The sequence below is a fragment of the Oncorhynchus nerka genome, linkage group LG26 (genome assembly GCF_034236695.1).
Source record: "Oncorhynchus nerka isolate Pitt River linkage group LG26, Oner_Uvic_2.0, whole genome shotgun sequence".
NCBI lineage: Eukaryota > Metazoa > Chordata > Actinopteri > Salmoniformes > Salmonidae > Oncorhynchus > Oncorhynchus nerka.
The window spans coordinates 21,928,433-21,944,965 of NC_088421.1; the positions used below are offsets into that span (position 1 = coordinate 21,928,433).

The window sequence follows — 16,533 nt, forward strand, 5'->3', positions numbered from 1 at the left end:
TGGTCATCGCTACTTAAATACCAGACGAGCTGTCTTGAAGATAAAGAGGATAACTACGTCATACGAGGTTGACATATTTTCTAGGGTCCAATGAGGTAGTAGTGTGTGCATCATACAGGCACAATGACATCAAGCTTTGCATAATACAGGTTGATACAGTTTAAGATTAGCCAAGGATTAGATTGAGCTTTCTGGATGTAATATGTCCATTGTTGCCAAAATAACAATGTTACATGATTTCAATTGAAAAATATTGAAACCACCATCCTATTTCATCTATTGTAGTTGACACTACAGTGATGTTCACTGACTTAATTTTTATTTTCCCTTTATTTAACTAGGAAAGTCAGTTAAGAACAAATTCTTATTTTCAATGACGGCCTAGGAACAGTGGGTTAACTGCCTTGTTCAGGGGCAGAACAACAGATTTGTATCTTGTCAGCTCTGGGATTCAATCTTGCAACATTTTGGTTACTAGTCCAACGCTCTAACCACTAGGCTACCTGTCGGCTACCTGGTTTGTGGTAAACAAGATATGTGAATGAGCAGGGTGAAAGGTGTGCAAGTTTAAGCCCACCTGTAGAGCAGGGTATTCGTGTCTGTGAAGCTGCTCAGGGCTGTCCCTGTAGCTAGCATAGGGAGATGAGATGAATTGTCTCTCCATTGTAACAGTCTCATGGCAGATGACTGGGCCATCTGCTGTTTTAGTAATTGGACCTCAATGAATTCAGGAATTGAGCTGTGTAAGTGCTGTGCTGTGATGGCTTTACTCTGACAGCTCTGTCACAGCATCATACACTCCTCTACTAGAGCTGGCTAATGCTCAGCGTAATTAGAAAAGTTGGCTAATTTAGATTAAATTCCTGAAAATGATTCATGTTTCCACAGAGTCTTTGCCAATATTGACACCCATATTAGATGACCCTGCTCAGACCATGTCAACATTGCCATGTCATTGACAGATGTCAAGTTTGTTTACGTAGTGTGGTAAAGCAAGTCTTAATTTTTATTTCAGTATTGGTTACAGAAGGTAGGGATTTAAACAAGGAAACATTGTTATATACTACATCCTCAAAAGTATGTAGACACCCTTTCAAATTTGTTGATTGGGCTATTTCAGCCACATCCATTGCTGACAGGTGTATAAAATCGAGCACAGGGCCATGCAATCTCCATAGACAAACATTGGTAGTAGAATGGCCTTACTGAAGAGCTCAGTGACTTTCAATGTGGCACAGTCATAGGATGCCACATTTCCAACAAGTCAGTTTGTCAAATGTCTGCCCTGCTAGAGCTGCCCCGGTCAACTGTATGTGCTGTTATTGTGAAGTGGAAATGTCTAGAAGCAACAATGGCTCACAGAATGGGACCGTTGAGTGCTGGAGCGTGTAGAACGTAAAAATCATCTGTTCTCAGTTGCAACACTCACTACCGAGTTCCAAACTGCCTCTGGAAGCAACATCAACACAAGAACTGTTCTTCGGGACCTTCATGAAATGGGTTTCCATGGCCGAGCAGTTGCACACAAGCCTAAGATCACCATGCGCAGTGCCAAGCGTCGGCTGGAGTGGTGTAAAGCTCGCCGCCATTGGACTCTGGAGCAGTGGAAGCGCGTTCTCTGGAGTAATTGATTTGAAATTCAGAATTATTATTTGAATGATCAATAATATGGATGCCTATAATACCATCTTCAAGTAAATTGTTATGACTGGCAATGGTATTAACAGCATAAAAACTGTAAATGATAGTGAGACAATTAGCATTATGTGTGTTATGGTGTTAGTGGTATGTTGTGTAGGTACCAGGCTAAGATGTCAGTGTGCTGAGCTCAGCTCAAGGTATTTTCGTTGCCCTCTTGTTACAAGAGAGTGAAGTCTAAGCAAGCGTTTACAGTACTGTACGTCTGATCATATATGACACAATGGGGGAAATGGTATTGGTGTTAATGTCAGCATCTTTATAACTTTATACCGTAGCTAAATAACTTTTAGGGTTTTCAGGGTATTTTGGTGGGATGGTGTGTGTGAATGTGTTATTAATTTAACTGCATCTCATTTTAGTTTTGGCAGCCCCAGCAGAGCTCATATCAGCTTAGGTCTCGATCTAATGTGTTACCTAATCAAACCAACTGACGTCATAGAGGGAATGAAGCTAGTGTAACCAGCTTATGTCTGACGTGGTGGCAGTGGTACACAGGGGACACAAACATAGTTGTGCAAATCATAACTGCTGAGCGCAATGTTCAGCCAGATGGATTCCTAACTCATATTTATGTACTGAACATTTAATGGATTAAGCACTCAAAGCACTCCTATGCCATCAATCTGGAATTTCTCTTGCATAATCAGATGGCAAGTTAACCCAATCACAGTATCTCAAATATATGTAAGCAGCATTAAGAAATACTACTGTAAAAAAAGTGTTGGTGGGAAAGTAGATTGATGTTTTAGTCATTACTGATGTTCATCTCTTTATAATGGTCAGGATATAGTAGTGTAAGTTGAGTTCCAGTTATAATCATTTCCTGGCTATTTACAGGAAAAGAAGGAAGTGGACATCTAAATCCATAACAACACACTGAGTGGTGTTGCCTGTAGAGCCTCAGGACATAGCAGCCTACAGTACCATCATGATGCCAAAATCAACATTTCTTACATTGGCATCTAAACTCTCACAAGTATATCCAAATGTCCAAATGTGTTCTTATTTTATGTTTGCTTGCTTCTGTACAGCCCAGTGTATGCATGTTTCTCATGACATCCAGGAGCCTGCACAACAGCTGAGCGTGCTGACATGTTCAGAGCACTGTGTATCTACATGGGGTTGAACAAGGTCAGTGTCCTCATCCATCAATGGTGCTCAGTTGGCCTGGCAAACATGAAAGGATTCAGATTGAGGATAATCCTGATTTTTGCTGGAATACCTTCGTAAGCTTTGAGATTTAAGGTTGCATGTTTCATCTACTGCTGGTCATTTTTGATTCTGTAAATTGTGGATTCTGGCCAAAAACAAAAACAATACAGGTATAGTTGGGAGGGGAAATCATGTTCATTTTTTATTGGTTGTTATATAAGAATAGGAGGAATTGGAAGTAGACAGTTGTTGGTGAATGTTTTTCAACACTACTCTGAAGCTGGTGAAGATATACACTTTGACAAGTGTACATTCCAAAATTATATATCAAAATCTCCTCAAACAGTATGGAATCAAAGTAATTGGGTCATAAGCATATCATTGCACATAATATTGTAAATCAACTAACATGGCCCCATAATCAAGGGTAGACTATATTTCCTAGGGAAAATATTACCCAACCCTCAACATACTACAGAATTGAAAGATGACCACAAGAATACAAAGAAAAATGTCTCAAACCCTCGGCCTGGTTCCACTCACTTGAAAGCAATGTTTTGATATTTGTACCTTTTTAAGGCGAATAGCACATGGAAGGCAATATACCAAACCAACATACGGATTATGTTCACAGAATTTCTGACAAAACATTGTTGTGCTGCAATCGTATACTCTCAGCTCACTGGGTTTGCCTTACTTTCCAATAGGAGGTGTCCAATATTATGTCAAATATTGATTGATTACACATCCGTTTTATTGCCCTGTTTTCCCACTACTTGAATCTGCAGAGTCATCTCTGTCATCTCTGTTTTCTGTTGGATCTATTAAGTGACACTGCCCCATTAAGTCACAAGAGAGTACATTTAAGGCTTGGTATTACATAAGATGTAATATCATTACTAAGCATTATCATGGTAGTTCCACAGTGTACTGTATAACTTCTGCCATGAGGAATGAATTCCTCATTCCCTGATCTAACAATCCTTCTGTGTCCTTTGTTTTTACGGTCTGTGCAGAAACGTTTGGTCTCTCAGAAATCTGAGTACAAATGTCAGTGTCAAATTCTCTCAATAGAAACAATCATTCAGTGATGTTGGATGTTAGCTCCATGTCAAGAATTACTGCACCTCACCAACACAGTGGAGATTTTTAGATACCTGTGACCCTGTATCCATTCTGTGTCACTCAAGTCAGCTCCATGCACTGAACTCCAATAGGTAGGCCACAACTGCTGATCAGTGAAGGAAGTGGCACTTGCTGCCCTCTTGGTATTCATTGGCCTAGTGGAGAGTAGTTATGGACAAGAGAAATCAGTTGAAGAAAATGCAGGATCCTTTCTCCCAACATCTGTCTCCCAACATCTCTTAAGCCTATTTCCCATAGCAGTTTGCCTACATTTGCATGTAACATCCTGCATAAGCCAATCACCAGGCTATCAAATAGGAACAGATTTACTTTGCATGCACACATGTTGATACTTGATCTGCAGCCTCATGCAATAATGTGTGTTTCACAACCTAAAGTCACTGTCACACTTTGAGTTGATCTGACCTTTATGATAGCAGGTACAGTATGATTAAATTATTCACTGAGTGTACAAAACTAATATTGAGTTGTGCCCCCTTTTGCCCTCAATCAATTTGTCGGTGCATGGACTCCACAAGATGTCGAAAGCGTTCAACAGGGATTCTGGACCATGTTGACTCCAATGCATCCCACAGTTGTGTCAAGTTAACTGGATGTCCTTTGGGTGGTGGACCATTATTGATACACACGAGAAACTGTTGAGCGTAAAAAAAAACAGCGGCGTTGCAGTTCTTGACACTGTCAAACCGGTGCGCCTGGCATCTACTACCATACCCCTTTCAAAGGCACTTAAATATTTTGTCTGGCCCATTGACCCTCTGAATGGCACACATACACAATCCATGTCTCAATTGTTTCAAGGCTTTCTAATACTTATTCATCTGTCTCCTTCCCTTCATCTACACTGATTAAAGTGGATTTAACCAGTGACATCAATCAGGATTCATAGCTATCTCCTGGATTCACCTGTTCAGTCTATGTCATGGAAAGAGCAGGTGTCCTTAATATTTTGTACACTCACTGTAGTTTGTGAAAACATGCATCAGTAATGCCCAACTATGCCAGAGCATGTCCAGTCCAATGTTTGCATTGGCGAGAGCCTTGTTCCAGATTAAAGAGTAAACCCAAATTAACATTTTTTATTACTATGCTCACAGAAACAGCCTAGGTTTAGATATGACAATAAAATGGAGGTCTAGAATATAATTTGTCCTGTGTAATAAATTACGCATTTGGTGAGTGGGTGGAGAAAGATGGGAGAAAAAGAGACCACAGCAAGCAGAAGAGAAAAGAGAGAGAGAGAGTTCAAATAGACAAGGGAGAGACAAAAAGAGTGATTGGAGGATGGGAGTATAAGGGAGCGCAAGCAAGGAAGAGAACGAATCCTTCAATAAAGGTATCAGGCAGCACATCCTTAGAGCCACAGGAGAGATGTGCATACAGCCTCACTCAAGGAACCTCAAATGCCACAAGATTATGAAGATTTGAGATATATTTGAGAGGCGAAACACGGCGGCGACATATTGAAAGCCTGGATTAGTTGCCTTTTCATTTCATTTCATTTTGCCCAGCCTCCAGCATGGGGACAGAGTGCAGTCGGCGGGGGTCCCTGGCGCTCACCCTCAACATTGTAGCATTTACGTGTGCCCTGTCAGCAGTGACCACTAGCTTCTGGTGTGAGGGGACCAGGAAGGTGGTCAAGCCTTTCTGCACGGGGCCGGTGACGACCAGGCAGTCGTACTGCATTCGCTTCAACAGCAGTAACATCAATGACAGCAGGCTGGTGCAGTACATCTGGGAGTCGGGAGAAGAGAAGTTCCTGATGAGGAAGTTCCACACCGGCATCTTCTTCTCCTGTGAGCAGGCTGCTGACATGAATGGTAAATAACGTTCATGTACAACTTGCAGAAATGTTGAAATAGAACATGCGACTATGTTGGCCGCTCAGCAGCTGTGTGACCATGCCCTCTAAACCTGATGTGGTTTGGGTACATTACAACAGGAAGTGAAGGAGGAAGTACATTGGGAGAGACTAAAATAATATCAAGATGCAAATGATTTGACAGTCTACTATTTACTTGCAGAATTACATCATCATGTTGTTTTGTCTTTTTTTTGTCTTTGAGATTTGATAAAATAAGTAAGCCAAAAGTAATGTTCTATTTGGTATCAGGTTACTTGTGTTGACTTTACTGAAATGGACTGACATAATGATGCATCCGTTTTAGTAGGAGTTTTACAGTACGGAGGTCATTGAGTGCAAGAATTGGAATGTTTGCAGAAACTCTGTGACCCAACATTGATTTACTATGATTGCTGTGAGAGTCAGCAGTAGCCAGTCCTGAGGTGTGACAGAACAAACAGCTGTGAGAGTCAGCAGTAGCCAGTCCTGAGGTGTGACAGAACAAACAGCTGTGAGAGTCAGCAGTAGCCAGTCCTGAGGTGTGACAGATCAAACAGCTGTGAGAGTCAGCAGTAGCCAGTCCTGAGGTGTGACAGAACAAACAGCTGTGAGAGTCAGCAGTAGCCAGTCCTGAGGTGTGACAGAACAAACAGCTGTGAGAGTCAGCAGTAGCCAGTCCTGAGGTGTGACAGAACAAGCAGCTGTGAGAGTCAGCAGTAGCCAGTCCTGAGGTGTGACAGAACAAACAGCTGTGAGAGTCAGCAGTAGCCAGTCCTGAGGTGTGACAGAACAAACAGCTGTGAGAGTCAGCAGTAGCCAGTCCTGAGGTGTGACAGATCAAACAGCTGTGAGAGTCAGCAGTAGCCAGTCCTGAGGTGTGACAGAACAAACAGCTGTGAGAGTCAGCAGTAGCCAGTCCTGAGGTGTGACAGAACAAACAGCTGTGAGAGTCAGCAGTAGCCAGTCCTGAGCTGTGACAGAACAAACAGCTGTGAGAGTCAGCAGTAGCCAGTCCTGAGGTGTGACAGAACAAACAGCTGTGAGAGTCAGCAGTAGCCAGTCCTGAGGTGTGACAGAACAAACAGCTGTGAGAGTCAGCAGTAGCCAGTCCTGAGGTGTGACAGAACAAACAGCTTAGTGGGATAGAAAAAGACTGGAGACTTGAAGATTGGAGACATGAGGACTGGAGACATGAGGACTGGAGACATGAGGACTGGAGACATGAGGACTGGATGAGGACTGGAGACATGAGGACTGGAGACATGAGGACTGGAGACATGAGGACTGGAGACATGAGGACTGGAGACATGAGGACTGGAGACATGAGGACTGGAGACATGAGGACTGGAGACACCACTATCAGATAATGGATAGGGTCTGATTTTAAAAGTGGTAAGCGATTTATCTTGGGGAGTAATCGGTCAAACAACATGAAGGTGAAAATCCTGATCATAACCATTGAGCTGATGCTTCTGTGCATACTAACACATTTATATTTCAGTTATAGAAAATAACAAAGAAGAGTAAAACATTTTTGGAAGATAAGTCAAATAACAAGACTAGGCTACATGAACTAAATGAATGTTTCTCTGCTTCCAGGTTTTAACTGCAGAGACTTTAAAGACATTGCACCTGACCATGAAAAAGGTAGGTAAAACCCATTTATAAAACGATTATCTTTCGGTCTAGTAGTGTAAAGCCCTGATAAATCTATATTGTCCTCTTGACCACAACTTTATATGAGTCCAGTCATCAAAAATATATCAAGACAGTGATTTTATAGGATGATGCCATTTGCAGGTGTCCCCTTTTTCACTCTCAACAAAATCTATATGAAGCATCAACAATTTTTCATAATCTACTGTGAAAATAAATAAAGACAGTCTCATCTGCTCCCAATAATTGAATGGGTAAACGCAACACTACCCCACTACGTTATTGGTAGTATATATAGACTTTATTTCATTGTTTTCATAAGTGTACTATTCCTCTGCAACTTTTTTTGGAATGTCCGTCAACTCTTGCCTTTTACTGGAACATAATCTACTGTGACTCCAATCGGGGCTTCCATAGGAAACCCAAAACAACAGTCCAAAAACAAAAGTAAAGCTGTTGTAGTAGTTTTACATTAGATGCAGCTTTCATCTTTTTATCAGTGGCACCTGTCGTCTCTATCCAAGTCCCACCGGAGCAGGCCTACAGAGAGCTCAGGGGTCTCTTCCTGTCTGGGTCTGTGGAGTTGATGTGGGATTATTTAGTAGAGGGAAGTGGATTCTAGAGGCGACAGTAGTACTCACTCTGACTGACTCCTCTCTTCCTTCTATTCCCAGGGGTCCTGTGGCTGTGCATCACAGCTGAGTGTCTCTACCTCATCCTGCTGTTCATGGGTGGTGTACTCATGTGGTTAGAGCTGTGTCCTTGCCTCAGCGTCATGAACAAGCTGAAGCTCAACGCCTTTGCTGCCATGTTCACCGCCCTGTCAGGTAACACATCTGTGCCTGGGAATGATGTTCACAGTCATATATATATATTTTTTTAAATGTGACGTTCACCATTTGTCAAGTGAACAAGTCATCAAAGAATACTTTCATACAGTCACTCAAAGCTGATCAACAGCCATTGAGGAGTTGATTATCTCCCTGCATCCTTAACTATGAAGTCAGCTTCACAGAGGGGGCACACTAGTGAGTGGACATCCCCTGGCTCCGTTTCTCAATGACCAGAGGCCATGTCAACCTCCATGCCACGCTATCACACTAAGGCTGGCACTGGGCTGGTCAAATTGGATAGAGAGCCTACAGTAGACAGGCTTTGGGAGTCCCAGCTACACAGTAGAGCAGAGGCCAGCGTGTCTGTGTGTAACACTAGCCACCAAGGGGATTACATCATCTAATACCATGCATGCAACCCACTAACCATCCCAGGCAGGCAGAGGCCGACCAGAGTGACCGTGGCTAGTCCATATCCTAAATGGATTATTTCAATTGTACAGATACGATATTCAGTACACTGCTGAATCTACTCTAAGTTTTCATCCTTTCAAAGACCATTTCCAAAGCTGATAGGAGAGGAATCAAGATGATGTTGAGAAAATGTTTGTCAATCAGGAGTCATTTTCATTTAGATTCACTCACTGTATTGTCAATCATGGTTATTGTGTTGCTATCAATCTGTCAAACTATTGTGGGGGTAAGTAGGAGTGAATATACATGTTTAAAATGTGGTTTATGCACTACAGAATTTGTGGAATCCCTACAGCTAACTCTCCTTGGGTCCGTGGAACAAATATGAATGTGAATATGAATATGATTTTGTTAGCAGAAAAGCAGAGCAATAATAGTAGCAGAGTGAAATGGGAGCCTTGCTCAGGGAGGTACAGTTGTAGAGAAGCTAGCCTAGCTAAGTGCTAACGTGGCGCGTAGAGCAGTGGTCTATGGTCTGTGTCCAATACCTCTGGGGATTTGCTGGTTTCTGGACTAATCGGATTGGAGATGGGGCAGTGGTTTTGGGCCAAGACAAGACCTACCCAGAGGAGTACCCCCACCCCTCCCCTCCCACCTTCCCCTGACTCCCTCCTCTTGTTTTTAGGGTGTTAATCCCAAGTAAAGCAGCTGTAGACGAGCAGAATGTTGGCAGAGAGATGGCCAAGAGGCAGCAGAGAAAGAGAGAGTAGAGAGAACACTGTGCTGTAATTTGATTCTTCATCATTCTCTCTTCTATCTGTCATTGTTATGAAGGGGAATGGCTGCAACTGTATTGATGTATCAGCTTCCCCAGTAATACTATAAACGGAATATCCAGTGAACAAGGAAGCATGATCATGGAGAAAATGAATGGACTGCACTCAATGTTGTTCACACTAACACCTGTCCTCATGCAAGGTTTTTAAAATAAGTGAAAGGTATCCAAACTGATAGCCCTCAATTCATAACGTGTACAATACTGCCACGTGTGGCTACTAATATCAATTGCAGATACAATTTTTTTTACTGTACTTATACCAGTGCTTTTGAAAGGTACAACCATTATACATGAAAAATATATAGTCTCATATATTATCTCAGGTTTTCATTCACCAACATTATTTGCATTTTGTATTGTGTTGTGTCCCTCGGGATCCAGGCCTTTTGGGGATGGTTGCCCACATGATGTTCACCACGGCCTTTCAGCTGGCTGTGGCTATGGGTCCGGAGGACTGGAGGCCCAAGACCTGGGACTACAGCTGGTCCTACATGTATGTACTGACTAGGTCACTTACCGTTACACTAGGTGCTGTACAATAGGAGTTGTCTCTGATTAAACTTGTATTCAACAAGTTTGTAAGTCGCTCTGGATAAGAGCGTCTGCTAAATGACTTAAATGTAATGTTAAATGTAAACTCTAATACCCAGCTATGTGATACTCATGCAATTTTAAGCGACGCTAGCATTCTGAGGCCATGTACAGTAGCACAGTCATGATGGAGAGAGCATGCAATGCTGAGGTTAATCACACCCTCTGTACTTCTTCTTCTTCCCCCTCCCCAGCTTAGCATGGGGCTCCTTCGCCACCTGCATGGCTTCTGCGGTGACAGCACTGAACAGGTACACCAAGACCATCGTAGAGTTCAAGTACAAGCGGCGGAACATTGAGAAGAACCTGAGGACCAAGCAAAAGCTGCTGGAGATGGACCTGCCAGAGCAGATGTGGGACATGTACCTGACGGCTGTGCCTGCAAGGGGACCTCCCTCCCCTCTGGACCTCCCTGTCAATGGGCACAAACCCTCCACTGGAGCAGCCTATGTAATGGGCCTGGACAGCATGACAGAACCACAGGGAGAGGCCTACTGCTAAGACAGTGGTCACCAGCCCTGGGCCTGCAGGGCCCCATTCCAATACTGTTAGAAAGTACCTTCCATCCTCCCTTCATTGAGGTTATGACTGCTCCAACATGATTGGATATGTTCCAATTCAAAACACAAAGGGGAGGAAGAAAGGATCCATTTTCACAATATCAGAACAGGGCCTAGGAGATCTATAAGGCTTTACAGGACCAGGCTTGGTGACCTCTTAATTAAAATGACCATAAATTGGCTCTCATATACAGGATCCCATACATACTGGACTATATAAGGCATAAGGGATCCCATTGAGAAGATCATTACTAACATTATGGCCAAAGGAACATGGAGCTGACTGAATAAACAACACTTGTCCCCAAATTCCTCCTGTATGTTTCTAGATCCAAGGCCATGACTATTGTTATCATTACTGTTATTCTGGAGCAGATGGTAAAGCTGTTTTTACAAGCTATGTTAGTAGTTTTGTTGCCACATTCGGCATGGGGCTGCAAATATCAGCCAAGTCTAGTTGCCATATGGATGCTTGGTGTACAGACGGCTATTTCCAACACGTACAGTAGGTTACAATATGGTGCTTATGTTTATATGTGCTGTATGTAAGTTTGTGTTTGAGAGAAAGTTGGATCTTAATATTTGCTTCAGAATGTAATGAAGAAAAAGCAGCACCCATAAACATACACAGGAAATGTATTGAACACAAACTTTGTCAGAAATTAAGGACAATATAGACTGTGAATCTGTCTATGATTCTTGGTAATATTGAGGAAATGGGTTTAAATGCCCCTCATAACTAGGGAATATTTAAAAGAAAACCAACTGCAAACGACTACAGACTGAATGGATCAATGCAGGACTCTACTAAATATTTCAAGTATTTGCCCATGCAGCTGCCTTGAATTGTCTTGGATTTAAATTAAGGGATGCCATGTAATTTCTTATGGTAATACTTGCTCAATCTGACTACAGAAAAAAAAATGTGTATGACGATCATGACCACAAATCCACATTTTTCCAAGTAGTTTACAGTACTTCGACAATACTGTCTGTTGGGGAAGGACTGCCATCTAGTGGAGTAAAGGGTAAGTTCACACTAGAGTTCTGAGGACCTGCTTTCCAACGGTGGATGTTGCTGTCACTTTCCTCTGTATGTCCATGGTGTTACACAGAAGGCCTATGGCATTACTCACGTTACTTCTTGCGGTTTAACTGTCACAAAATAAAGTGTGACTGTTTTGATTTGTTTGCCAATACAGGTTACATGAGGACTTGAGTTACTCCAGATGACATCAGGACTGTCACAAAATACACCAATTCAAGCTCTGTCCTGTATCCTCTTCGTGCAGCCTGTGTTTTGAACGGTAACGATGGTACCATCTTTTTTCCACCTCATTCTAGGCTCCCATCTTACCAGCCAAAGTCCTGCCCTGTCATCTGGTAGAAGTGCAGGTTGTGTGGCTGGTAGAACTGACGTAACCTGAGGATGACCTGAGGGTGGATGTCAGCATGTGGCCTGCCCTTGGTTCTGCCCAGGCAGTGGGGCTTGCTGCTGCCCTCTGGCTTCTTCAGGCAGGGGAAACCCTTCGTCTTGTTGAAGTAGAAGTGTTTGTCTGTGATGATCCTCTGAAGTCCCAGAAAGTCTTGGACTCTGCCCAGCTCCCCTGCAGGGTCACTCACCAGCCTCTCCCCATGGACAAAGTGGATCTGCTCCAAGGGGAAGTGGGCCAGCCACCTCTCCAGGTGCAGAGCATACAGGCCAATCCAGATGGGGCTCCACAGGGAGTCCACTTTCAACGCCTCCTCCGTCCCGTTATGGAACGTCAGGGTCTCAAAGCTGGGAACGCCAGGAGTCTTGGATATGATCTGGGTGTAGTCAGAGATGGCGCGGGTCACAGGGTCACGCACCACCACGATCAGTTTGACCTCCTGGGACATGGAGTGGATCCGGCCGGGGCTATCCGCCGTCACAAAGTACCTGGGTGTCTTCTCCAGGACCACCTGGCCCTCCAGAGCTTTGGGCATCAGGTTCCTGTGAGGGACAATAAGGCTGTTCAATCTTATATCAAATACACAAAATACAGCCAAATTAGAATATAACCATATCCATTTGTTTTAGATCGAAGAGAGGGTTAATTCTTTGATCAACCAATCCAAGGGACTGAATCATCCCTTAACACCATGATCTATCTGGTCATGCTCACTCCCCACAGATCTCTATGTCATCCTGTGCCAATGAAGCCAACATGCCTGCTGGTTCTTAATAATTTACATGGTGTTATATAGTTTTCCCCAGTGTGCTCTCCAGCCTCACTCAGCTCTTCCTCCCTTCCGGATGTTAATACACTCCCATTCAACTGAACGAGGGCTGAGGGGCACTGAAACTCGTATACACCCCTTGTAAGAGCATGTGCTACCAGGGAGAGAGAGAGGACACACTCGGCTGTCTGCCTGAGTAGAAATCCAGATGAAGGACAAGAGAGAAAGAATGGAAGGAAGGAAGAAAGAGAGACTGGGAGAAAGGAGGAGGGAGGGAGAACACAAATACAAGCAAAGTCCATTAGTGAGCCCACTTTTGATTTTCCCTGGAGACCGATGGCAGAATATGTCGTTTTTGTGTTGCATTGACTCGCTTGGCATTTGCACTCAGCTTTTCTCCCTTGGAGCTGTTATCTAACATTATCAAGATCGAGTTCAATTCCATGGGTAGTGTTTCAATAAAGAGCCTTGATTATTTTCCTCTCAGAAGAAACAATGTATACACCAGTGCATATTCTCATTAGACAATGTGGTGCTATACTTTGATCAAGCAGCTTGATGAATATTTCCATTTTGGGAACAGACAGTATGATACTTCAGACATCAACAGTGCTGAGCGATTAATGCTTTTTGACGATTAGTGCTTTTTGGAGGTCAGTTCGGTCCTATTATAAAAAAATAATCACGGTTTTCAATTTCAAGTTTCAATAATTTTTTTAAACATTAAATGCACTATGCACTGTGTGGCCTGAATGCTGTAACAAGACAATAAAACCATCAATAAAAGTCACATGATGGTAGTGACTGTCCAATACTGCTTATCCCTTATTAACCATAATTTATTCACATTACTTTAATAAAAATATTTCAGTTGTTGTGTATATTACAAGTGTTTTATTTAATAACTTTATTATTTAATTCTAAGTCATCATCTCATCTTTATTGAGCTGCTGTCTATGCAGTCTGACAAAATCACAATTTTGTAGTCCTTCAAAGTAAATAAGGCATACTTTTATGACTGCTGAATGCCAAATATCAATCACTTAGATCATGTACAGTAGAGATAAACCCTCGTGAAGCAACAGCTGCTCTATAGCACCTCATTATCGCACATTTTTCTGTCTCTTCCATAGCAGGCGTAAAAGAAACAAAGACCGGACAAGTAGATGCGCAAAGGATTGTGGTCATTGTAGTTAATTCTCACGTTTTACGCACTAAACAATAGAATATTGGCCTGTTGGAAACTACAACTCCTTACTACATCGCACAGCTGAGGCTAAATCTGATGTATCTCTAGAGAAACTGTACAATGAGCGCATTGAGCGCACAGAAGAAAACTGAACAAAATGGAATTCAAATAATTGAACCAAAGTTGGTAAATTAGTTTAAAAAAATAAAAATAACCGCTCACCACAGACATCAAACAAGGGAGAGAACAATGTCCATATTGTGGGGCACTGTTGGTCCAAGCACCTTGAAATGCATTTGATGTAAGAAATGTGCTATATAAATAAAGTTTGATTGATTGAGTGATCATGTAGCAGATGTTAGGTTCAGGAGTTGGGGGAATGTTTGGTACATTTATTTGTTTTTGGAGAACAGTCAAAATGATAAAATAATAATGGCATAGAGAACATTGCTGCATAATATCTGTGTTACTGATTTTACAGTTGTTCTTCAGAGTGTATGTATGGGCCATGTAGGGCTCCCGAGTGGTTCAGCGGTCTAGCGGTCTAAGGCACTGCATCTGAGTGCTAGGGGTGTCACTACAGACTCTGGTCCGATTCCAGGCTGTATCACAACCGGCTGTGATTGGGAGTCCCATAGAGCGGTGCACATCCGGATTAGGGTTTGATGGGGCTGGGGCTAGGCAGTCATTGGGGCTAGGCCGTCATTGGGGCTAGGCCGTCATTGTAAATAATAATTTGTTCTTAACTGACTTGCCTAGTTAATTAAAGGTTAAATAAAAATGTTTTAAGGAAATGTAGGACAGCCCATAGAGAAATTCTCCCATCCATTAAATAACCCCTTTAACTTCCTATACACACGGCTGACCATGAGCAAGCAGCAATTCCAAGGAAGAATGTGCATCATTCTACACCTTTTGCAAGTTGTAAACATAATCAGAACGCAAACAATGAAACCCTCTTGTCAATCAAATATATATAAACAAATATCAACCAAAAACAAATGTGTGTTTCAGCATTATCATTCTTAATCATTCTAATCATCATACTCATCATCATCACCATTATCATCATCGATAGGTAGGTAGGTACATACCTGTACCAATTCAACCCACGTGAGTAATGTCTGTCGAAAAAGTGGGGTTCAGAGCCAAGTGCTCGAATGTCAGGATGAAGTCTTAGGAATTCCAAAAGAGCTCGTGTTCCGCCCTTTTTCACCCCTATGATGATTGCTTGGGGTAGTCTCCTTGCTGCGGTCCAGTCCTTACCAACATTGGCTGATTGCGCACCAACTGCACCTGCTGAGCGCACACCGATATCTGTAGCCCTCTTCTCAAATGAGGCATTCTTCCTTTGGAACAGCACAGTCAAAGGTAAAAGTTGAGAGGTTTGCTTCAAATGTTTCGCAGTATCCACTAAAATAAAATCACAGCAGCCGGAGAGAATGAAGTACAGCGACGCGCAAACCACAGCAAGGGAGAACACGAAGAGAAGTTTATGCAGGAGTCGCGGAACGTCTTGTTGAAGGTGATGAGAACCAGCCATACCTTCTTCCACAAACAAATTGAAGCCATTCTATGAACAACACATCTCTTCTTTCGGTACATCTGGTATTCTTGTAAGCAAAAGCACATAATCATAATTCCATGCCCAAAAACATGGTGCACCGGCTGTTCCAAGCGAAGTGCCAAATACGCTTGTCATCCCATACTGACACGTTGTTGATCTCTAAACTGTTCATCGCAATAAATTGTTCCTTCTTTCTATAATGACAATATTTTGTCGGACATAAACGACGGTGTAATTTTTCGACACACAGTTAGTATAGTATGTTCTTGCTCATCTGACACTGCTATATTAACCATCATCTGGAGATGCTGTGCGCATCTTTCAGTGCTGCTCTACCTTGATTGGAGGGATGGTAGAGAAGGCGGGTTTCACTGCTCAAACTTAAACTGTTGAGCCATGATCCTGTAACATCAGCTTTAGGATAACTTTCTTTTTCAATGTTTGCAGTAGACAGGCAATTTGCTTTCCTTCCTCAGGCTATGGTATTATGTTGGTCAGGAGGAAATAACACCACAAGGCAACTCATTTCAGCTTTGACATAATTTTCAGGTGACAATTTCCTCAATAAATATTGATTTATGCAATTCATATTACAGTTTTTGAGGCATATATGGGAACAGCTGACCATGCAGATTTTTTTGTGTTCCTTGTATGACTTAACACACATTGTTTTGCAATGATTTAATATTGTTCTTTGCATCCACAGACAGAAAGCCCTGTACATAGGCATCATGACGTAATAGGAAGCATTGGTAATACAACCAGGATAATCTCCTGGCAGAGGTATTAAGTTATACAGGAAGGGGGTTTGTGTCTGATTCTGCTTTTTTTCGCAGCATCA

At 42.5% G+C, this 16,533-nt stretch overlaps 2 protein-coding genes across 2 annotated transcripts; one reads left to right on the forward strand and one right to left on the reverse strand.

Annotated features, from left to right (window-relative positions):
• The first annotated feature begins 5,518 nt into the window (after positions 1 to 5,518).
• LOC135564862 (germ cell-specific gene 1-like protein) lies at positions 5,519 to 11,588 on the forward strand. The gene is made up of 4 exons (XM_065010939.1): positions 5,519 to 5,819; positions 8,173 to 8,325; positions 9,965 to 10,076; positions 10,369 to 11,588. The coding sequence occupies exons 1-4, from the start codon at positions 5,519 to 5,521 to the stop codon at positions 10,673 to 10,675; spliced, it is 873 nt and encodes a 290-aa protein (XP_064867011.1). The 3' UTR covers positions 10,676 to 11,588.
• LOC115110723 (heparan sulfate glucosamine 3-O-sulfotransferase 3B1-like) lies at positions 11,422 to 15,955 on the reverse strand. Its single transcript, XM_029636589.2, has 2 exons — positions 15,220 to 15,955; positions 11,422 to 12,709 (listed from the first exon to the last, which is right to left on the reverse strand). Exons 1-2 carry the CDS (start codon positions 15,666 to 15,668, stop codon positions 12,088 to 12,090), a joined length of 1,071 nt encoding a protein of 356 aa, XP_029492449.1. The 5' UTR covers positions 15,669 to 15,955; the 3' UTR covers positions 11,422 to 12,087.
• Between the last annotated feature and the right edge of the window lie 578 nt (positions 15,956 to 16,533).